Source organism: Ornithorhynchus anatinus, chromosome 7 (genome assembly GCF_004115215.2).
Source record: "Ornithorhynchus anatinus isolate Pmale09 chromosome 7, mOrnAna1.pri.v4, whole genome shotgun sequence".
In the NCBI taxonomy this organism is placed as follows: domain Eukaryota; kingdom Metazoa; phylum Chordata; class Mammalia; order Monotremata; family Ornithorhynchidae; genus Ornithorhynchus; species Ornithorhynchus anatinus.
Window position 1 is genome coordinate 46,196,506 of NC_041734.1, and position 24,473 is coordinate 46,220,978.

A 24,473-nucleotide genomic window follows, 5' to 3' on the forward strand; every position below is an offset into this window, starting at 1 on the left:
GTGCTTCCTTATGACCCCTGACCTCTTAGTCAACTGGAAATGACAACCATTTGGCTCCTTCCATTTCCTCAAAATGTCAGATAACAGAGCTTTTATCATATATTTCTATGTGTTGCATCTTAAAAACAATTCTCTTTCCTTAAATAAGCAAGACAATGAATATTAGCTTTTCATGTTCATGCCTGCTTCACAGAGCTCTATGACTGGAAGTGCCAGTGGTCAGAGAAGCTTGCCAGCTTTCATGTTTATAAACACCAACCTTCAAGCTTTGCATCATTAAAGCTGGAAGTCCAATCTCAGAGGGGCAGAGAAGTAAATCAACAGCAAGGATAAACAAAATTGTGCTGAACTACTAGGTTATAAGGGTGAGGACTGTGGGTTGTAAGAAACTTAATTACATTCTTTGGGTTTATGAAGATGAAGCAGCTGATGATTATCCAGTTCCCTACACAATCACTGTAGGCAGTCCTGATTATTCTCTGTAGATGGATGCATTTGAAAGTAAAAAAAAAACAAAAACAAGAAGCTTCAGGAAACATTGCTGGCAGAGTGTCATGACCTTAAAATAATCCAGTATTCGCTTCAACATCAAATTGTAATGGGGCGCCCACAGGTGGAATAAGATTAAGTCACCCAATGCTTCAGTAGGTAGCTGCTCGGGAGCACCTTAACATGGCTTGAGGGCCACCTAGGACATCATCCCTCATGACCACTCGTCTTCTCTCTACTTAAATCGGATTTGTGCCTGGTATGAACTTTTTTTTTTTATAGTATTTAAGGGCCTACTATGTGCCAAGCACTGTACTGTGAGCCAAATGGTCGTCATTTCCAGTTGACTAAGAGGTCAGGGGTGATAAAGAAGCACTCCAAAAAAGGGGGTTTTAATATAGGTCATAGGACTTTTGTTAGCTGTGCATATCATTAGCAGCAAAGCCTCTACAGAAGTGGCTAGCTGAACTCTGGCCAACAAGACCTTGGAAATCCACCAATGCTGAAACTGTTGCTAGCACAAGTTTATCAGGTTGGACACAGTCCATGTCCAACATGGGGCTCACAGTCTTAATCCCCATTTTGTAGATGAGGTAACAGGCACAGAGAAGTGAAGTGACTTGCCCAAGGTCACACAGCAGATAAACGATAGAGCTGTGATTAGAACTTTGACTACAGTAATCTCTAACCATTAGGCCATGCTGTCTTCTGTTGAGTTGAAGCTAGTCTGTTTTTTCTAGTCACACAGTGACTTGGGGTTGCATTGCTAGCGAGGATGGAGCTACCTGCCCCAGATGGGGCTCTGAATCATTAGAGTGCCTTGCATTCAGACAGAAAGCAGGTCCTGGGCAGAAGGAAAAACAAACTCTAAGTGGATTTATGCAATACTCTGAGAGAGGGAGAACACGGGCACTGTATTTTTCTAGCCCTACCAATATTTTCTTCCCACCACAACATGCACCCATACAAATAGAATCTACCCAACTTTAATTTTCTGACATTATTTGCTAGCCAAGAAAACAGCTGAAATAAAACCCAAACTAACCTTTAAGTTTTACCTCGCTCTCACCCTAACTTCTTCTGTCCTCTCCTCTTGGTTCAACCTTCCTTCCCACACCAGACAGATTTCAGCTCTCCCTATGTTTGGAGCCCTAATAACCCACCTCCTCCAACAAGCCTTTCCTGATTAATCTTCCAGAACTCTGATCCTTAGCATCCCTTCAGGCAAAATAACACAAATTTATAAATACCCAGCCTTGGCATTCATGTATATATCTATAGGTATTCAATCACTGATTTGGATCATTCTAATTGTAAAATTTTTTAAGTTTGTCTCCCCCATTCAAGTCTAAATTCATTATGGGCAGCAAACATGACACATCTTTATTCTCTACTTGAAAAGCCTAGTGCAATGCACCTCACCAAATACTATTATTACTATTGCTCATGAAATTTCTTGAAAACCCACAGGATATCTTTGACATCAAACTACTCCTCCCACTCTCCTTAACTGGAACAATAACAACAACAAAAAAACACGAGCAGTAGGCCTGGGAACCTCAGAAATCAATAGTGAACATAATCTAACTCTGAATTGTAGGATTCTTTCAGATAATGTAACTTTAGGGCATTTGGTATTTACTCCACCCTCAAACCCACAGCACTTACATACATACCTTTAAATTATGTATTATGAATTATTTGTTAATGCATGTATCCCCCTCTAGCCTGTAAGCTCATTGCAGGCAGGGAACATACCTACCAGCTCTGTTGTAGTCTACCAAGTGTTTGGTAGTGTTCTGCACATAGTAAACTGTCAATAAATACCATTCATTGATTAATCATTATTATTTGGAAGGGAAACTAACAAAACCCTTTAAGTCCATAATTCAAACTCATTGTTCCCACCATTTCAGTTGTACTACCAGCAGAATAAAATTGCTGATATTCATTACTTGCATATGGCTAATTATACATTGTTGAAGGTAATGGGGAAGGGGAGCACTGCATAAGATTTGTGTCTAATCACAGTGGAGCATTCTTTTTTTGTTTGAAATGGAAGAGAGACAACAGAGTTCAAGCCTCAGACTGAAATGAGTTAACTGGGTTAATTATGACTTGGGCTATTTCCTTGAACTTTGGATTTTGAAACTTTTACTCTTCCAAGAATAACACATTTGCAATAAATGAAAAATCCATGCATTAGATCTCTGTATCCTCAATTATCTAAAGCCAAATTTAGTTCTTTCCAAAAGCAACCAGAAATTACAGTACCCAACTAAAATACATTACCCAATTATTAACTATTTCTCTTACCATTGTCATTCATCAATTCAGTCGTATTTCCTGAACACTTAGTGTGCAAAGCACAGTACTAAGTGCTTGGGAGAGTACAATATAACATTGTCCTAATCACTTTTGCATTTCATGTCCATCTTATGGAGATAATGAATTTCCTCTAGCTTCAAAACATATCACCAGAGCATAAGACTGAAATCAATGGGCATTTGTGTTTGAATACCAAAAGGCCATGTTCTGAGAGAGTAGTTTTATCTCCAACCTGACAATCTGTCTCTCATTTTGGGTCCAGAAATTCCAGGAATAAGTTTTCTTCTCCTCTTAAGGAGAAACCAGATTAAACATTCAAAATGTTCAAAAAGAAATGTTACCATAATAATGATTATTAAATTTATTAGAGTAGGTCTTCTGTAGAATGTAAAGGACTGTAGAAACAGGGACATAGAATGCTACACTTTGAGCACTATAAAACCATAAACTAAGGGAAGAAGTGAACATTCAAGGAAAAATGGACAATGAGGGGCAGTCAGGATTGGGTAGCTCTCTTCTTTAGAATAAAATGAAGATATTAATATTTGCTTGCTTTGTTCAAAGATATTTATTGTATTGCATGACTCAAAACTATTGTCTCATGCAAGAGTTAATATGAAAGAGTGCCACCAAGATCCTTGTTTAAAAAGTGCCATACCCAATGCACTCACATGCAGGGACCTAGGCATTACTTCTTTAAGCAGAGAGTGATGAGAAAGGGAAAAGAGGGAAGAAAAGGAGAGGGGGAGGAGGAGGGTGTGTTGGGAGACTTGGAAGGGGACGGGAAATATGCCTGTTGCTGATGCCCTCCCCATCCTTCTTCGTTCCCCGACTCCTGACAGCAATGGATTAGATGGAGCCTGGTTGTCCCACTCCATCTGTCCATGTATAGAGACTTTTAAGTAGGCTGTGGGATCACACCATGCTTGTAAGAGCCACCATGCATTCACTCTAGGATGTTCAGCCTGGGCCATCCCCTAGCCCAAGGCCCTGCTCGAGAGCCACACTTGAATCCAAGAGCCACAGATCAGCAGCCTCTGAGTTACTCAATCTACTTCTTGGAATAAGTAACAGGAACATTTCTGAATGTCTTGGAGAATTCTGCAAGCTGAAAGCAGCCTTTACAGTCAGTGAACACCCAGTCAGAAACTATGGCTACAGGATCAACGGACCAAAAACGGACCTGATGCATTTTTAAATCCCACTGATGTTAAGGTTTCCCATCCAGTAAGATGCTTTTTATTGGGGTGAGGTTCTTTTTGCATAATTAAAAACATTTTGAAACCATACCTTTGAATAAGTGGGAAAGGAGCAGTTTTTCAAGGTTATGGGAAGTGCACATTCCCTTATAAATAGTGGTAATATTTTTATTTCAACTATTGGTAGGTCAACAGTTGATATAAAAACAACTTGGAAATGCAGTTAATCAAGGGCAAATGGGACTTTGAATTTCAAGTTGTATCCTGCAGGTCCTTGCATTTTAAAAAATACAGTACAACCGTCCTGAGGTTAGAGTCCATTGTGACAATGTTTTTCTGTAGGTTTTGTTGAAGGACAAATAATATTGGATGAAATTGTCAGAGATACTAAAGTAGAAGCCTGCAAAAATTAATAAAGTTTCCAAATATATTATTAAAGCCCCCTACATACTGGAAAAAGTGATAACTCAGATATAGTATATTTACAATGTACGGTACCACACTGATAAACAAAAGAGCATAATAATTTGCAATTGTAACAGATGTCCGCATTTGTCCAAGGACATCAAAATTTCCATGTCAAGTTTATGTTATTATGAGATTTTTTTTTATGCTTGATCCTTGTTAAGGGTGACTGACAATCCAATGGATAAATCCTCTGTCACTGAGACTTGGGTTTAGTCACTGCCAAGATACCAGTAATTCTGCAGCTCCTTTCTCCCTTCTCCCCTATGCAATAAGCAGCCAAACTGGATAGTGGAAGCTATCACTATGGCAGTGGGAGGTAATGATAGGAAAAAAAAAATTAAGAAATGGAAAAGCCAGAGATGCTCACTTGACTGACAATTTAACTGATGGTCTGATGTTAGAGTTCTCGGGATGGGTTCAAGCACAGGGCTCCATAAACCCCACTCATGTCTCTACAGAACCATCCATACTTGGTATTTAGGATTACCCTCATTCTGTACAGATATATATGCTCTAGGGTACTACTCTCCACCTCAATTTTGTTAGTAGTTTGTCCTTAATCAATAATGTGAAACAGAGCTGCATATCATTTCCACTTTTTTTTTTCAAATCAACTTCCATAACTTTCCCTAGATGGTTGCTCTGCCAAGGAACCAAACTGAATAAGTTAGAGAATAAGAGAAAAGTCAAAGGAATCAGAGGACTTGGGTTCTTCCTCCAGCTTGACCATTGAGCATGTCATAATCTCTCTGTGCTTCTGTTAAAGGGAGATAAGAATTTTTGCGCTTCTGCCACAGGGTTGTTGTCAGGAAAAAAAATCATTAAGTAATGAGGAAGCACTTAGAAAAATAAAAGCATTCTATTAAAGAGATATCTCAGTAACACAAATACAAACTCCTGAAAATTTTCCCACTTCCTTAGGAAGATTCTTTCAAAACCAACACTAAATTACCTGATCTGGAAGTACACATTCAAGAAAACAAAAATATTTTGAATTTTTCTGAAGAGCGTGTACAGTGTAAGGTTAAAATTCAGTTTGAAGGAGACTGGGATCATATATCGGCCAGAACCAGGCATCATATGACATTCAGTATACACAACTAAAACTGTGCTTTGGGCATAAGCAGCTGGAAACTATCACTGAATTTGGGTGCCTTAGTAATACTTCATTAAATGATTCTCTAATGGACAAAGAACTAGAGAAGCCATTTGACAAATAAACAGTATGTGCTTTCAGTGTCATCAACAGTCAAATCAAAATAATGGTGAACAAAGGAAATATTGTCTAATCTACTATGTTAGATACCACAATTAGCTTCTGGACATGTTTTACCAGTCACATCCATAGGCTGCTTGCCAACCTGAAGATAGAGACCAAGGGATTTAGGTCCCAAGTCAAGCACACTTCAAGTTAGAAGCACAACAAATGGCATGAAAAACTTCAAGGATACACTGACACAAACCTTGAAAAAGTACAACATAGCTATCTAATCCTAACAACAACACAAGCACAGAAGTTTGGTCTTCAGGCTTTTAAGGTCAATGCTTTGTAAAAGGGACAACATTGATTGTTGACCCACCAAAGTTATAAATTTAAGTCTCTGATTCCAGATGTGTGACAACTATGCATTTGACTTAAAATTAAAGTCCTTTGATTCTTTCCACACAACATTGCCCGCACCTCATTTCACAATTTTCCTAAACTTGCTCCTTCTCTGTCTTTTTTTTAAAAATGGACTCTGTTCAAACACATTCCCTACCTTTCCTGTTTTTATATATGTAGGCATAGTCTCCCAAAGATTTCAAAACTGTGTCCTCTCTTAAACCTTATGAAATTAGACTCTGACTGATCTAGGGTATCTCTGCAAAAATCAAGATGACAGACTCAGTGCTCAGAAGCAGATTTCTCATCAAGAAGCAGATTTAATTTGAAGGAAGATGAGAGGAAGTTCTCAGTTGCTTGTTGGTTAAAAAGAAAAAATGGATGATAGGACTATCGCAGAATCCTTTCATTAATTTACATTGCAGTGTTCTGTCAATCCCTTCATAAATAAAAGGTCCTGATATTCATATTATCACAGAATTAATAGTAGTTTTAAAAAATTTAACATGAAGCAGAATGGTGCAATACAATAATTTCCCACATCTTGTCTTTGGTCACGAGTCACTTTAAAAAGCCCCATGCAAATGTGAGGGCTATATGAATTTTATTATGTACTCCCCTTTTCTCCCCAAACTGGGTAAAAAGGTGTGCTGAAGTCAACTATTTTCCTCTTTGTTCTAAATGCTCCCTCCATCTTCCCAAGGTTTCTGATTTAGTGAGCCAAGTATAGATGGGACTTGTAAAGATGTCATCTAAATGGAGAGAGATCAGCATACTTCTCAGCTGCTTTCCCCATTCCTATAAATTAGACATTAAGTAAAGGAGATGGGGTGGTGGAGGAAAAGAAAAGGGTTAAAAAAAAAAAAAAGAGAGAGAGAGAGTGGGAGGGATCAGGAAAGAAAGAAGGGTATATTATTGTGGTGTTGGGGCCGAGCACAGAGAACTCAGGCCTGGAAGTAAGGTTCTAATCCCAGCTCCACTACTTGTCTGCTGTGTGGCCTTGGGCAAGTCACTTTATCTGTGCCTCAGTTCCCTCATCTGTAAAATGGGGATTGAGACTGTGAGCCCCATGTGGGACAGGGACTGTGTCCAACCCAATTTTCTTGTATCCACCTCAGTGTTTAGTACAGTGCCTGGCACATAGTAAGCAAGTAAATACCAAAATTATTATAATTATTGCATTTGCAGATTCTCTCCAGCTCTTAAAAGTAGGGAAAAAAACAGAAAATTGAGGCAAGATTTTCACTTATATAATATATAAGCATATTTAGTTAACACAGCAGCACTATTCAATCATATTTAATGAGTACTTACTACATGCAAAGCACTGAACTAAGCACTTGGGAGAGTACAGTACAGCAACACATTTCTTGCCCACACTGACCTCACAGTCTAGAGAAATGAGCACTGTTAGCCTTCTGAATAACTTCTCTCATAGGTAACATCTGAAATAAGTTTGGGTAGTGATTGCAGACTATTAGGAGATTAAAGTAACATTCGTATATTAAAATAATGTGTTTGGCAAAAAGTAGTAGTAGTAAGAATCAGAATAGGTTGCTAGTTGAGACAAAAAAAAAAAGCCTCTTTGGTAAGTACTGTACTTCAGTATGAGACATGGGGAGGATGGATATACTCAACTGGGTGGAAGGCCTAAGACCCATTCACCTGGGCTGGTGTGTGGCAAATGGGCTTACACTACAAAAGACTATGGAGATATTGCTTTGATGAGTACTAATTGAATTGTATTTCAGCCAGTCATTTAATCCTGTCTCCCTCTGACTTTCTCCTCTGTTGCCATAGTCTAGTCTTTTCCCATTTTATCAGTTCCACTACAGTACATGTATGTGGGGGGGTGGGGAAAAAACAGGGCTTTGGAGTGAGGTGGGGGACAGTGACTGTGAAACTGCACCAAAAAAAAAAAAAATCACCCTTTTACCATCCTTTTCCACTCCCATTGTGCTACCACTAGGAATTCTGTCAGTAATGTCTTCTTCAGTAAAACTAAGAGTGATACTGGTGTAACAGAAACTCATATAAAAGCTCTGGAATAAAGGCACATAAAAAAAGTATTTAACAAGTTGGGAAGAGGAAATAAATACTGGGTGGTGATGGGGGGGATGGGGGATTATGTAGCGAAAAAGGCACAGAGTGGAAAAACAGAGAATAAAGGGCAGAAAAATAATTTCAGGAGGTCAGCTGATCTGAAAAGGACACAGAACAGAAGGAACAAGTTATTTTCCCAAATGACAGAGGCAAAATTTTCCACCAGACGACTGTGTTTTTTGGCTGAGCAACTTATAAAGATCACGTGAGTTGAAATTAAGGGTGCTGAGAGAAAGGCGGGGAAACTCAGCTCTGTGTCGCCGAAGGGCAGTTATGTCCTCAGCAAGCCTCAACGAGGTCTCTGATGTGTATACTGTGCCAGGGAATGCTATCCTGCTGCATGTCATTTCCTTCTAAACCACCTCTCCCCAACAACTTTTCATCAGCTCTTACAGGTAGACACACACAAAGCATGCGTCACATTAAAATAGGTACCAAAAGCAGTTAAAGTTAGCCACAGGCAAGATTAAAGGACCCTAGGAGACTAGTAACAAATGTTTATACCTGACTAAACATTAGCAACTGGCTGTCCTGGGATCCCTAGGATTTGTGGGAGTGGAAAGTGTTGGGAATTTCTTGAAGGGGAATAATAGCAACAACAAGCTTCATCATGATGGGTGACTGGCTTCAGGATCCTACCATATCCAGATGACCTTCTGAAGAGATGGGGTCTGTTTTTGGTTTGAAAAGAAACAAGTTATTCTTACATCCCATCAGTAAGAAGAATGCTGGCAAGTTGACAAGAGTTGGACTAGCTCACTTATACTGTAACAAGCTCAGTTGTACCACCAAATCAATATGAAGGGAAGTAGCACGGCCTAATGGAAGATCAAGGTCTGGGAGTCAGAGGCTCTGCCACTTGTCTGCTCTGTGACCTTGGACAAGTCACTTCACTCTCTATGCCTCAGTCCCCTCATCTGCAAAATGATGATTCAGTACTTGTTTTCTCTCCTACTTGGACTGTGAGGCCCATGTGGAACCTGATTATTCTGTGCCTACCCCAGCACTTGGTACAATGCTTGGCACATAGTAAGCACTTAAATATCATAATTAATATGAGATAACTCTCTACCCTGCAAATGATGATGATCACCTGCAGGTTCATCCAACCCTCCACAGTCAAACCTTAAAGGTCATTAGTGGCTTTCAAAGACTTGTGAAGAGACCATCCAACTGAAATATTTGTCTACCCATAGGCTAGGCACTTGCCTTCCACTACCCTATGTTCTAAGAGGGCCAGGACCAGCTATGACACAAAGAACCCACATCCCAACATTGAGTTATCACTTTTTTTTGAACTTTTGCCATTTGATTTTCTGTGGGGCTTTCCTAGTTTGGCAGCCTTTTTTTCTTTTTTTTTTTTTTTAAGGCACTTCTTAAGCCCTTTTTTGTGCCAAGCATGTACTATGCACTGGGGTAGATACAAGATAATCAGGTTTGGCACAGTTCCTGTCCCACCTGAGGCTCACAGTCTAAGTGGAAGGGAGAATTGCTCCCCGGGTTCAGAGTGTGAGCCCGTTATTGGGCAGGGATTGTCTCTGTTGCCGAATTGTACATTCCAAGTGCTTAGCACAGTGCTCTGCCCATAGTAAGCGATCAATAAATACTATTGAATGAATGAATTTCTGTTGAATCCCCTTTTTGCAGATGAGGAAACTAAGGCAAAGAGAAGTTAACTGATTTGCCCAAGATCACAAAGCAGGCAAGTGGCCTGATAGTACTACCAAGGTAAAGGGCAAGTACCAAATAGAAGTCCAGCATCTTTTTAAAATAAATAATAAAACCAAGTAAAACAAGAAACACAAACAAGTATTAAGTTTGGTTACTTGAATGGGACATCTGTGCCTTTAATTCCAAAATGCCAAGGAGTTCTGTGAACCCTTGAAACAATGCATTTTTCTTTAAATTATCATAAAAGCTTTGACTTTATTGCTCAAACCCTCAACATGAAATAGGAAAGATTATTTAGTGGTGCATGTCATATCAAGTTTTCATTCTGTAAAAAGTTTATGAATAAAGGAAGAATTGTTTTTCTTAAGACAAAAACATTTCCTTATTTTAGATAAGATAATCTGTTTTTGGCTCCAGACCTGTAGTCCTCTTCTGGCTCATCTTCCTGTTTTGAGTTTTTCCAGTTGACAGCTGGTACAGAGTCAAATAGCATGGTGAAATTTTGTTGGTGTTCTCATTCTTATTTAAAATATCCCCTTTTTATGCATCAACACCAACTAATGTCAATTCAGATCCCTAACTAAATTAATTTTCCAAATTTAAAGGGTATAATTTAGAGGACGGTGGACTCCCTAGCATGGCCTAGTGGAAAGAGCATAGGTTTGGGAGTCAGAGGACCCGAGTTAATAATAATAATAATAATAATAATGGTATTTATTAAGCGCTTACTATGTGCAAAGCACTGATCTAAGCGCTGGGGGGATACAAGGTGATCAGGTTGTCCCACGTGGGGCTCACAGTTTTAATCCCCATTTTACAGATGAGGTAACAGGCACAGAGAAGTGAAGTGACTTGCCCAAAGTCACACAGCTAACAAGCAGGGGAGCTGGGATCTAATCCCAGTTCCTCCACTTGTCTGCTATGTGACCTTGGGCAAGTCACTTCACTTCTCTGTACCTCAGCTCCCTCATTTGTAAAAATGGGGATTAAGACTGTGAGCCCTAAGTGGGTCAAGGACTGTCCAACCCGATTATCTTGTATCTACCCCAATGCTTAGTAGAGTGTCTGGCACATAGTAAGCATTTAATAGAGCAACTATTCTTTTTGTTTTGAAATTGAATATCCTTTCCCTGCTTCTCTCTCTGGCAGCTTTATAAAGTATTGCATCATAGAATAGCAGAGCTGGAAGTGACCACAGGAGGTTACATCCAGCCCTCTACCTCCACATAGATGAATGACTAAACCATCTAAAACAGATGGTTGACTTATTTTAAAAAAAGAAAACATCTCCAGAAATGGAAACTCCATAACCTTCCTTGTTAGCCCATTCCAATATCTCATCATCAACAAGCCTTCCTTTCCTCTTCTCCCACTACCTTCTGTATCACCCTGGCTTGCTCCCTTTATTCATTTTCCCTCCCAGCCCTCAGCACTTAGGTAAATATCTGTAATTTATTTATTTATATTAATGTCTGTCTCCACTTCTCAAATCTAAGCTCACTGTGGACAGGGAATGTGCCTATTTACTGTTGTACTATACTCTCCCAAATGCTTAGTACAGTGCTCTGCACACAGTATGCACTCAAATACAATTGAATGAAGAGTCAAGAAAGTCTTCCAAATTCTTCCAGCCAAAAGTCCCTTGCTTTAATTTAAACCCATTTGCAGTCCTTAGAGGCTCACTGGTCATCATCTTCCCTATCAAAATGCTCTAATACTTGGTGCGACCCATTAACCTCCCTGCTGGCCTTCCTGCCTTTCCCCTCTCTAGCTGGTACTTCTCGGTGCTATAAGGACCGTTTCCTGAAAGTACCATACCTCTCTTCTTTGTTCTCCATATCCCACCCCTTAAAGCAAAAATGTCTCATTATTATTCTTAAAATCATTAGAGTCTTTACTAAGCACATACTATATGTTAAGCACTGGTGGTTAAAAAAAAAAAAACGTTGAGAGCATTCACAGATCCTGTTCCAAACAGGGCTCACTATTATCTTATCCCCATTTATCCCCATTTTACAGATGAGAAGACTGAAGCCCCAGCAGGTTCAGTGACTTGTCCAAAGTCCCAGAGTAGGCCAGCAGAGGAGCTGGGATTAGAAATACAACTGAATGAACTATGGTCTCTTGGCTTCTCATCACATATTCTTTCCACTAGTCCACAGTGCCTCCACACTTGGCTTCAAGACTTTCCACCCAAATTACCCTAAATCAAAATCAGCTTTTGTCACAACTATTCCAACCCACTCTCTTCTTTATTCATTTTGTTTTTTTGGTTTCAACTTTCCCACCTTCATCCCTTCTCTCATGGCTCAGTGGAAAGAGCACGGGCTTTGGAGTCAGGGCTCATGAGTTCGAATCCCAGCTCTGCCACTTGTCGGCTGTGTGACTGTGGGCAAGTCACTTCACTTCTCTGCGCCTCAGTTCCCTCATCTGTAAAATGGGGATTAAGACTGTGAGCCCCACGTGGGACAACCTGATTCCCCTATGTCTACCCCAGCGCTTAGAACAGTGCTCGGCACATAGTAAGCGCTTAACAAATACCAACATTATTATTATTATGTTTTTTTGCTGGCTTGGAAATACCTCCCTACCAAATTCATCATCATCATAATAATAATGTTATTTGTTAAGCGCTATATGCAGAGCACTGTTCTAAGCACTGGGTTAGACACAGGATAATCAGGTTGTCCCATGAGAGGCTCACAGTCTTAATCCCCATTTTACAGATGAGGTAACTGAGGCACAGAAAAGTTAAGTGACTTGCCCACAGTCACACAGCTGACAAGTGGCAGAGCTGGCATTCGAACCCATGACCTCTGACTCTCAAGCCCGGGCTCTTTGCACTGAGCCATGCTGCTTCCCATGCATAACAAATAACACAGACCTCTCCATACTCAAAGTTCTCCTTAAACCTCCTGGCCCCAGCATGCCTTCCCTGATTTATTTCCAGCATATTTATACACATTTATTCAACTGTGCAGTCAGTTAAGCCAGTTATTAAATGCTCAGTACAGTGCTTTGCACACAGTAAGTGCTCAATAAATATGATTGAATGAATTTACCCTGAAAACACTGTAAATACTTTTATGTCCCACTCCCCCATTGGAATGAAAGTTCCTTGTGAGTATGGTACTTGACTGTTTAGTATTTCCCAAGCACTAAGTATACAGCATTGCACCTAGTGGATGCTCAATAAATAATACTATTACGATTACTTCTAGCCTTTCCTTCCTCAGGTTAAACAACCCTAACTCCTTTAATTTTTCTTTTTAGAAGCTATTTTTATTTTCCTTTGCATCTCCTTCACCTTATCCAAGTCCTTTTAAAAATTTGTAATTGTTTTCTAATGTTAGGATTCAAATCACTGGGCAGTTGAGACCCTCCCATCTCCCTCCCTTTCCCCCCCACCCCACCATTGTTTCAGAAAAATTGGTTTCTCACGAGGACTGACCTGAGGGTGAAAATCCAAGCCTTGGTGAGGCTGGAATTTCTAGAATCTTTCCTCCCCCAGGAGCTTAGCTACAAATTAATATTTCCACAATCTGCCAACCATCAAACAAATCAGAACTCAAGGGGAGAGGGATTCTGGTACCAACTGGTCAGACACTCAGGAAGCAGCTCTAAAGTACCCCAGGGTCTGTGGGTGTGTAAGCTACCTGCCTGATGGATGTTTACGCTGCCCAGCAGCCCCCAAAACACCTACGCCTGGGGGTTTTAGGAGTCTGAAATGGGTGTGCCCAAGGATGTTCTGGGATGCCAAAAGGATACAGAGCCTTAGAGACCTAACTAGAGCCTGGGAGAAATGATTTGGAGAAATAACCATGAACTGTCACTGACTCACTGTGGCCAGCCTCTCCCAGGAAATACCACTAGCATCAATCTGAGAAACTATCCAAAGTCTCAAATCCAGTCTCCCCCTGTCAGCAATTCATGGGATTAGTTGTGTCTCACAAATACTAATTTCTGACAGTCTCTAAATTAATAAATAACAAGAGGAAACAACTACAAGGGTACAAAAGTGCACTATTAGTTGTAACTCATTCTGACAGACCTTGGAGAAGGTAATGGTGCCTCAGTTTCTCCACCTGGAAAATGGTGATAATATCTGATCCTTGTCCAAGTCATAAGCCTGTTACGAGGTTTGATGAAATATAGGAGTGTAATAAAGATTTAGCTCCTCGGATTTTTAGGTATTATTTCTCCAAAAAACTCTCATGAACATTCATTAGCATTGAAGATGGCACTCTCATTCATATCCCAAGCTCCCTTTACCCTGGAAAAGGCATGAACCTAAAATCCATAATCTTCTTTTCTCACCCCATCACTCAATCTGTGTGCCATTTCTCAGATACTGAGGTTATTCCTTACATCACTAGGAATGGACCTTCACAAGGCTCATTTTCTTCAAGGAATACATTGGTTTAGCTAATTTCAACTGGAAAAAAAGGAGACCTTTATAGAAATCAAGAAGCAATATGGCTTACTGGAAAGAGCATGGGCATAAGAGTTAGAAGATCTGCGTTCTAATCTCAGCTCCATCATTTGTCTACTGTGTGACCTTGGGCAAATCTCAACTTCTCTGTGTCTCAGTTACCTCATTTGTAAAATAGGAACTGTGAGGCCCAAGTGGGACAAGTACTGTGTCCAGCTCTATTATCTTGAATCTAGCCCAGATCTTAGTACTGTGCCTGACATGTAGTAAGCACTTAATGAATACCATAAACATAAAATGATAAAGCATCAGACTGATCTTGAGGCTCAGATAAAAATTGAACTGGCCAGTCCCTGAACATCCTCAGTCAATTAGCTGAGGTTATTCCTTACAACACTAGATAAAGCAACCTCATCCGGTATGTAATCAAGGGCTTGCATGTTGAAGAATCCTGCTTCCTCCAGAACTCATCTGAATTCTTTCATGAGAAACCTTGAACTGGAACATTACCATTTGACTATGGCAGAAAGGAGAATGGATAAACTTCCACCACCTAAGCGACTTGTCTGAAATACATTGCTACTTCACTGGCAACACCTGCTCCAATTTATCCTCCAGCCTCAGAACTGCCTTCAGTGAGGACAGCGGGCTTACACAGCAAACAGCTCAGTTCCTTTACTCAAACTGGAAGGTAAATTGCTGACTTTAAGAAACACCAGGTGCACTTGTTCACCACGTCACTGTTGACATCTGCTACAACTTAGAGTTTTCTTTATAAGAGTAAGGACTTCGATGAAAAATACATGCCTAGGTTTTAAGATGAACTTGACCCTCCTGCAATAGAACCAATACTTAAACTACTTGAGACATTATAATTATTGTCTGGAAAGAACTGGGCCCTGGGATTGGAGCTATTTTCCAATCTAACTTCCCTAAAGGCCTAACCAAATAGAGAGCTGGAGAGAAAAGCAGGTACAGGAATGGAAGGAATGGGAAACCTCAGTGGAAGCAGAAGTGGAAGCAGCAGAGGGATTGAAAGCAACAATGAAGAAGTGTCAGGAAGATAGACGACTGTCATAGGAAAAGTAGCAGGTCAGAAGAACTCGATTCATCCATTCACCACTCTGAAAGTTAGAGAGAGAACTGCTTAACCTAATGTGGACTCCGTCTTAACCTAGTAGTGGAAAACAAAGGTTCCAGAGCAGTGTGGTCTAGAGGATAGAGCACAGGCTTGGGAGTCAGGACCTGGGTTCTAATACCGGCTCTGGCACTTGTCTGCTGTGGACCTTGGACAAGTCGTTGGGCAAGACACTTCACTGTGCCTCAGTTACCTCATTTGTAAAATGGGGAGACAGTGAGCCCCACGTGGCACAGGGACTATGTTCAACACTGTCGACCATCCCCTCCTCCTCCATACCTTATCTCACCTTGGCTTCACGGACTCTGTCCTCTCCTGGTTCTCCTCTTACCTCTCTGGCCGATCATTCTCGGTCTCCTTCGCTGGAGCCTCCTCCCCCTCCCATCCTTTAACTGTTGGAGTTCCTCAAGGGTCAGTTCTTGGCCCTCTTCTGTTATCCATTTACACTCACTCCCTCGGTGAACTCATCCACTCTCACGGCTTCGACTACCATCTCTACGCAGATGACACGCAGATCTACATCTCCGCCCCTGTCCTCTCCCCCTCCCTTTGGGCTCGCATCTCCTCCTGCCTCCGGGACGTCTCCACCTGGATGTCGGCCCGCCACCTAAAACTCAACATGAGCAAGACTGAGCTCCTCATCTTCCCTCCCAAACCCGGTCCGCTCCCAGACTTCTCTATCACCGTGGATGGCACGACCATCCTTCCCGTCTCTCGGGCCCGCAATCTCGGTGTCATCCTTGACTCGTCCCTCTCGTTCACCCCACACATCCTATCCGTTACCGAGACCTGCCGGTTTCACCTCTACAATATCGCCAAGATCCGCCCTTTCCTCTCCACCCAAACGGCTACCTTACTGCTACGGGCTCTCGTTATATCCCGGCTAGACTACCGTGTCAGCCTTCTCTCTGACCTCCCTTCCTCCTCTCTCGCCCCGCTCCGGTCTATTCTTCACTCCGCTGCCCGGCTCATCTTCCTGCAGAAACGATCTGGGCATGTCACTCCCCTTCTTAAACAACTCCAGTGGTTGCCTATCAACCTCCGCTCCAAACAAAAACACCTCACTCTAGGTTTCAAGGGTGTACATCACCTTGCCCCTTCCTACCTCTCCTCCCTTCTCTCTTTCTACCGCCCACCCCGCACGCTCCACTCCTCTGCCGCCCACCTCCTCACCATCCCTCGGTCTCGCCTATCCCGCCGTCGACCCCTGGGTCACGTCCTCCCGCGGTCCCGGAACGCCCTCCCTCCTCACCTCCGCCAAACTGATTCTCTTTCCCTCTTCAAAACCTTACTTAAAAATCACCTCCTCCAAGAGGCCTTCCCAGACTGAGCTCCTCTTCCCCCTCTACTCCCTCTGCCATCCCCCCTTTACCTCTCCGCAGCTAAAGCCTCATTTTCCCCTCTTCCCTCTGCTCCTCCACCTCTCCCTTCCCATCCCCACAGCACTGTACTCGTCCGCTCAACTGTATATATTTTCGTTACCCTATTTATTTTGTTAATGAATTGTACATCGCCTTGATTCTATTTAGTTGCCATTGTTTTTATGAGATGTTCTTCCCCTTGACGCTGTTTATTGCCATTGTTCTTGTCTGTCCGTCTCCCCCGATTAGACTGTAAGCCCGTCAAACGGCAGGGACTGTCTCTATCTGTTGCCGACTTGTTCATCCCAAGCGCTTAGTACAGTGCTCTGCACATAGTAAGCGCTCAATAAATACTATTGAATGAATGAATTAATTTGTATCTACCCCAGCGCTTAGAACAGTGCTTGGCACATAAGTGCTTAAATATGATAAACAATAATAATTCAAAAAGAAAAACAAGGACAAGCTTGCTACAAATAAAACCAATCAGAATAATAGTAATTGTGGTATTTGTTAAGTGCTTACTATGTGCCAGGCACTGCACTAAGCATTGGGGTGGATATGAGCAAAAAGGATTGGACACAGTCCCTGTCCGACATGGGGCTCACAGTCTCAATCCTTATTTTACAGATGAGGTAACTGAGGCCCAGAGAAGTGACATGCTCAAGGTCACAGAGCAGATAAGTGACAGTAACTCCAGAATTAACAAAGAGAGGACCGAGTTACAATAGCTGATTCCTCCATGACTGAACTGAATTCAAAGCAAAAGAAAATCATTTGGAGGACTTCTCCATTTGAGTGGAAGACTCATTCAAACGAACCATGAGAAACAACATGGCCTAATTGATAGAGTACAGGCCAGGGAGTCAGAAGGACCTGGGTTCTAATCCCGGCTCCACCACTTGTCTATGTGACCTTGGGCAAGTCACTTCACTTCTCTGAGCCTCAATTATTCCATCTGTAAAATAGGTATTAAGATTTTGAACCCCATGTGGAACATGGTCTGTATCCAACCTGATTAGCTTCTATCTACTCCAGAACTTAGTATAGTGCCTGGTAGAAAGGCTTAACAGATACAATAAAAATATTTTAAAAGCCACCTGAATCAACCAGGGTCAGTTGAGGCTGAGTCAGATAGAAGATAAAGAGAAAAAACACTGAACATGCTTTAGAAAACATGCAGCATCAATGCAGATATCTGGAGAGTGACAACAGCAGGCAGCCCTTGCGGGTGTGAAGGAGTCAGAGGTGAAGTGGCTCAATTCCTGTGAAAACATTTTGCTCACCCAGAAACTACGATGCCTAGGGGAAAGACTGCAAACTACTCCTGCAATCTAGTTTTCTTGCCTAAAGGAGAGATCCATTCACCCTAACTTGTGTAATTGGGAAACAAAACCAGAGCAGCCCCTTGGAGACAGCAATAACAGTCTAGATATTTAGTGTGAATATGTAACTGAAGGTAAGTGTAATTGATGAACTGGGAGATCTTTTCATGGCCCTTTAAGGATTTGTGCCAACTGAGAGATTGAACACTGAATACAAAGGACGGGGAGAAAAATCAAATAGCATGCATATAGCTAGGCAGATACTTCTCCCATGTTTCTCTTAGGTCTGGTCTCCTTCACATGCCCTTTCAAAACTTCCTCATAGGATGCTTTTTATGGTCACTGAGAGGTACTCACACCTCTCCAGTGATGGATTTAAAGTCCCTGGGCAGTGGTAGATTATGGCCTGTATTTCAGCCCTTCCTTTTCTCTCATTTACAAGTAATGGCTAGTTTAGATTATGAAGTGTTTTATATGACTGGGTTGCTGCTCATGTGGTGAAAAAACAGTCATAACTTTATAACAAGTTTTATAATAAATACTAGACAATAAGTCTATGAAGACTGAGCAAACTCATGTTTCCAAGGAATACTGTTTCCAGGAATAAACCACCACATATTTTTAAAACAATTCCAATAATGCATTTTCTGAGGCATGCAAAAGGGCAGCATTTCCATATGGAGAGCTTAAGTAAATAAATTTCTCTCCTGGTGTAGGGCACAGGGGACAAGCCACCAATTTGAAAATGCAGCATGGCCTAGTGAAAAGAGAATAATAATAACTGTGGTATTTGTTATGCATCCACTATGTGCCAAGCACTAAACTAAGCACTAGAGTGGATACAAACAAATCAGGCTGGACAGAATCCCTGTCCCACATGGGGCTTCACAGTCTCAATCTTCATTTTACAGATGAGGTAACTGAGGCCCAGAGAAGTTAAGTGGCTTGCCCAAGGTCACACAGTAAACAAGTGGCAGAGCTGGGAGTAGAACCCATGACCTTGGGAGTCCCAGGCCTTGGCTATCCCCTATGCCACCAAGGGCCTGGGAGTCAGAGGACCTCGGTTCTAATCACAGCTCTGGCAAATGCTTGCTGTGTGACCTTGGGCAAATCACTTAACTTCTCTGAGCCTTAGTTCTCCTGTTCTCCTTCCTACTCAGACTGTGAGCCCCATGAAGGGCTGGGACTGGATCCAATCTAATTAACTTGTATCTACCTCAGCCTTAGGACAGTGTTTGACACATAGTAAGCACTTAAATACCATTTAAAAAAAACCCATCATCCCAGCACCAAAGTTGCAACTGATCTAAGCCTGAGCAAAAAACTTTTGGGGTTAAATAAAATTCTAATCAGTTCTCATGAGAACCTGATTACTTAGGTCATGAGTAAACTGAGTCAAGCAAAAGGACAGCCTCTAACAATTGGAGTTACAGCAACCCTAGATTGTGAGCTTGTTGTGGGGAGGAATGTGTCTGTTATATTTTACTTTCCCGAACACTTAGTACAGTGCTTTGCACACAGTAAGTGCTCAATATGATTGAATGAACCATAGAGGTACATCCCATGGGCTTCAGCACTTAGTTCTGACTTGTTTTCCAAATCAAATTAATGGTATTTATAGAGCACTTTCAGTGTGCAGAGTAGGTAGATATGATTCCTGCTCATTAGAAGCTTGAAGATTCAAGGGGAAAATAGACATTAAATTTCAGATAGGGGAATTAGAGAGTATAAGGCTATGTCTCCTGCTCTAAACTGCGATCTCCTTGTGGGTGGGGAAAGTGTGGCTTAACTCTGTTATAGTGCACTCTCCCAAGTGTTTAGTGCAGTGCTCTGCACACAGTAAACTCAATGTAATTGATTGATATTTACATAAAGCTGTGGTGAACATGGCAATGGCTATGCATTAAACCATTAACAAAGGTAATGCATTGGTTAAATCCACTAATATTGGGAGCAGGGGAATAGGTATGGGGGAAGAGATGAAGGACAGGAGCCCAAGACATATGAAGGTCTTAGAATTTAAGAACACTAAAAAATAATCAGAATATTAGTCACAGTGAAGAAGCAACCCATATCCCAAATCTATTTCTGGCAATGGGACTGGGAAGAAAGTTATTGATTTAATCTGAGAGAATTGGTAGTTGAGGGGGCATTTTTTCCCCCTTAAAAATACATCTCACTGTTCTACTTTGTACTTAGGGCTATAGTTTTGAAAAAAACTTCCCTAATTTCACTGATTCCCAAGACTACATCAGGAGTAATTTTTGTGACGTGGTGCTGCTAAGTGGTTTGTAACTGTGTCTAGCTCACTGGAAGAATGTGAAGCATCTAAGCCTCAAAGAAACTCTCAGTCATTAAAACTACATCATGATCTGTGGTTTCACCCCCCATCCCCCAACAAATAAAAGACAGTGACTGATGTACTTTTCATCTAGGGATGGATGTGCTTGTCCTGTAGAAATGCAGTTTGATTTACACAGTGCTATAAAGAGGAAAATGAAATTCAAAGTGATGAAAACCAAAATGAAAGCCTTGTATCACAAAAGCTAACTGAAACAGAGAGCGAAATCAACAGGCATAAAGAGTGAAAATAAAACACTTCAAATAATTACTTCATCTTGTATGTTTATAGGACTGGACATTAGCAACCTTTACAGTCAACCCCACGAATTGAAATCTTGCCCAGAAAGTATTACAGAACTATCAGAGAGCAAACCTGACAAATATTAATTTTGTGGGTCCCTAGCAACAGGGTTGAACTCCTCCCCACCCACATGCAGTTGTGGATTGGGTTTAAAACAACACAGGGTGTCTTTATGCTGTCAGGTACTGACATCCCTTTCTTTGTTTGGTGTGACTAATTTCCACAGAATCACCAGAAAGGTATGTCAATCATTCACTGAAAAGTAGAGCTCCAGTTAACATGTGCTTTTGTTAAAACAGCATACTAGATTTGATTTCCAAGAACAAGCCAGTGGATCTATGGGATTAAAGTTTTCTCCTTGGCACAAACTGACTTCTCCCCAGCCCCAGATCACTATCCTACTTATTCTCAGCATAAAATGACTTAGTCACACAGAACTGGTTCTCTTTTCATCATTCTAGAAAAAAAGGTCATCTCCAAAATACACTTTGAATTCCTTGACCCTCTTGAACTTTGCAAAGACAGCTGCAAATCCTGAGCCAGAACAGTAAACTGTGAGGAACAGACCCTCAAGAACAGAGATTGAAACAGAAGGGTCATTATTTAATTATAAGGGAAGAGTATTATCACCATGTCCAGGGAACTCATCAACAAAGAACTCATCCCCAAGCCTGCCACAGCAATTGAAGCTTCACAGACAAACTAGTAGGGTAAAATTAAAGTTAGTCACTTCCAAGTTCACAGCTGCCCAAACAGCTAAATATTTCTAGGTGTTTAACAGGATGACATTAAGAAATTCTATGTGCCCTTTAGACATATTCTTGCCTCAAGGTTTGTAGCATGTGTGTATGTCCAACTTTGTCTATGGATGTGAGACCTGAACAATTCAGAGGTGCCACATCAAGACTCCTTGAGTGTCACTTGACTTCAGTGTAACGCATAAGCTATACTCAACATTAAATGGCAAAAATCTGATTGCTTGTGATCCTGTCAGCATCCAGGCACTGAAACTATGCTCAGCTGAAACAAGTTGCATTGGAGTGGCACTTGAAGAGAACGCATGAGAAGCCTGATGTGCTGAAATTGGGGAACCAAAAGCAGAGAATAGGAAACATTTTAAAGATAAAGCAAAGCCTCAAGCAGTGCTGCAATCTAGCTGAAAACCAGGACTCAATTGCAGAGAACTAGACACTTGTTCTGCAAACAAGAAAGCAACAACTCCTTTCCAGCAGAAACTTCATAAAGTTCTTGAGACAACGAGATAAAGAGAAGGCAGTGCCAAGTGTTACAAACAGCAGCACAGCACAAGACCATCTTTGTGAGGGTGTGTGTGAGCATAAGTGTGGCTGGGATTGTGGGTCCCTCAACCTTTAAAAACACACACACACACACACACACACACTCGAGTTTCCTACCAGGGTCATCTTTCAGTATGAGAGGCACACACGGGTATATGCATGTAATGAACCTTTAAGAACTTCTCTAGAAGAGTGAACCTTTTTCATAAAGCAAAAATAAAATAAAATGAAAAACACCTAAAACATCCTATTTGAAGAGTTATAACCAAGTGGATTTTCCTTACCATACCCCCACTTAGGGTGAAAGTCTAAGATAGTTGCAATACTCAGCAAAACTACTCAAGCCCAAAGTAGAAGCATTTCTTATCCTTATCTGGCTCAGTCAGTATACCATATCCAAGAAATCTTTGGTTGATACCTTGTGATTCTTTCAAGATTGCTTGGTTTTGGGTTTTTTTTGTTATTTTGTTTCTGTTTTTTTATGGGGTGGGGGGCAGGGAGACAAAAGTTAGGGATAGGGTTGAAGAAAGATGAAGAGAAACCTGTGCTATGGTTTATCCTCCTAATAACATCTCTCTGCATACACTACCAGGACGAGTGCAGATCGAGGTGAGGCGTTCTGGGAGAGATGTGTCTTTGGAGTCGCTATGTATTGGAGACAACTCAACAGCATAAGACAAGCATTTCTCTGTTGGAATAACATTATTAAGAGTGGAGTGGGAAAGGATAGACCTTGGATAGAAAGAGAAAGGAAGGATGAAGTCAAAAAATGAAAAAAAAAAAACCAGGCGGTGGGGAATAGCCATCAGGATGGGGGAAGGAGAAGAAGGTAAGAAATGAGAAGGAGGTGAAAGGGTGGACAGTGCTGATGGGCAGAGGGGTGGAAGTTCATTCAATCATATTTGTAGAGCTTACTGTGTGCAGAGCACTGCACTAAGTGCTTGGGAAAGTATAATACAGCAATAAAGAGACAATCCCTGTCCACAACGAGCTCACAGTCTAGAGTGGGAGGGAAACAGACATCAATACAGGTCAACAGACATAAATAGAAATAAATACAATACAAATAGATACATAAATACTGTGGAGTGGGGAGAGGGAGGCAGAGTAAAGGGACCGAGTAGTCAGGGTGATGCAGAAGGGAGCGGGAGATGAGGAAGAGTGGGGCCTGATCTGTGAAGGCCCCTTGGAGGAGATGTGCAGGGAGACAGACATCAATACAAGTAAACTGACATCAACAGAAATAGGGAGAGATACATAAGTGCTGGGGGGGGGGGGGGGCGGAGCAAAGGGAGCGAGTAGTCAGTGGGATGCAGAAGGGAGTGGGAGATGAGGAACAGCAGGGCCTGACCTGGGAAGGCCCCTTGGAAGAGATGTGCAGGGAGACAGACATCGATTAGACTGTAAGCCCGTCAAACGGCAGGGACTGTCCCTATCTGTTACCGACTTGTTCATTCCAGACGCTTAGTACAGTGCTCTGCACATAGTAAGCGCTCAATAAATACTATTAAATGAATCAATAGGATTACACTTACAGAGAGATTCATAAGCGCTGTGGGGCAGGGAGAGAGGCGAAGAGCAAAGGGAGAAAGCAGTCAGGGTGATGCAGAAAGGAATGGGAGATGAGGAAGAGCGGGGACTAATCTGGGAAAGCCGCCTGGAGATGAGCAGGGAGACAAGATATCAATACAACTAAACTGACATAAACAGAAATACAGTTAGAGATACATAAGCGCTGTGGGGAGGGGAGGGGGGGCAGAGCAAAGAGAGAGAGCCGTCAGGGTGATGCAGAAAGGAATGGGAGATGAGGAAGAGCGGGGACTAATCTGGGAAGGCCCCTTGGAGGAGGTGCCTTCAATAAGTGGGGAGGGCTTTTTGGGGGAGGAAGAGAACGGGTCCGTACCTTGATGTAGGCTCTCTGCAAGTAGTTGTAGGGGACCCTCCGATGGAAGTCTGTGCGGACCTCGTCGCTGGCCCGGTGGCGGGAGGGGGGCCCGCCCAGCTCCTCCTGCTCGCACTGGCGCAGGCACAGCGCCCTGCGCAACACCGCGCCGAAGAAGCGCAGCTCCTCGGCGGGGCCGGGGGTCGTCTCCGGGGGCAGAGGGGGCACCAGGGGCACCAGGGGCACCTCGGCTCGGCAGCGCAGGCGGCAGCGCAGGCGTCCGTCCCGCAGCCGCCGGTAGCTGGTCAGCGCCCTCTCCATCAAATGCACGACGCGCGGGTAGTCTCCGCTGTAATAGGCCTCCACGCCGCTGTCGTACAGCCTGTCGAAGGGCTGCAGCGGCTCCCGACCCTCCGACCGGTCGCCGACGACCCCCTCCCGCCCGCCGAGTCGCGACAGCAGCAGCAGCAGCAGCAGGACCAGCCGAGCCCCCAGCCGGCCGGAGCGCTCCAGCATCGTGCGCCCCTGCACC

General features: G+C 42.3%; 1 protein-coding gene across 4 annotated transcripts in view; it reads right to left on the reverse strand.

Moving 5' to 3' along the window:
- The window catches only part of P3H2 (prolyl 3-hydroxylase 2), a 145,429-nt gene extending 120,956 nt beyond the window's left edge, over nucleotides 1-24,473 (reverse strand). For 2 of the 4 annotated variants that reach the window (XM_029069841.2, XM_029069839.2), the window contains exon 1: nucleotides 23,963-24,420. In XM_029069841.2, the coding sequence (XP_028925674.1) occupies nucleotides 23,963-24,262 (300 nt within the window). In that variant the 5' untranslated portion in view covers nucleotides 24,263-24,420. Of the gene's footprint in view, nucleotides 1-23,962 lie in introns of all 4 variants that reach the window. The other 2 variants (XM_029069842.1, XM_029069840.2) reach the window with 2 other exon arrangements.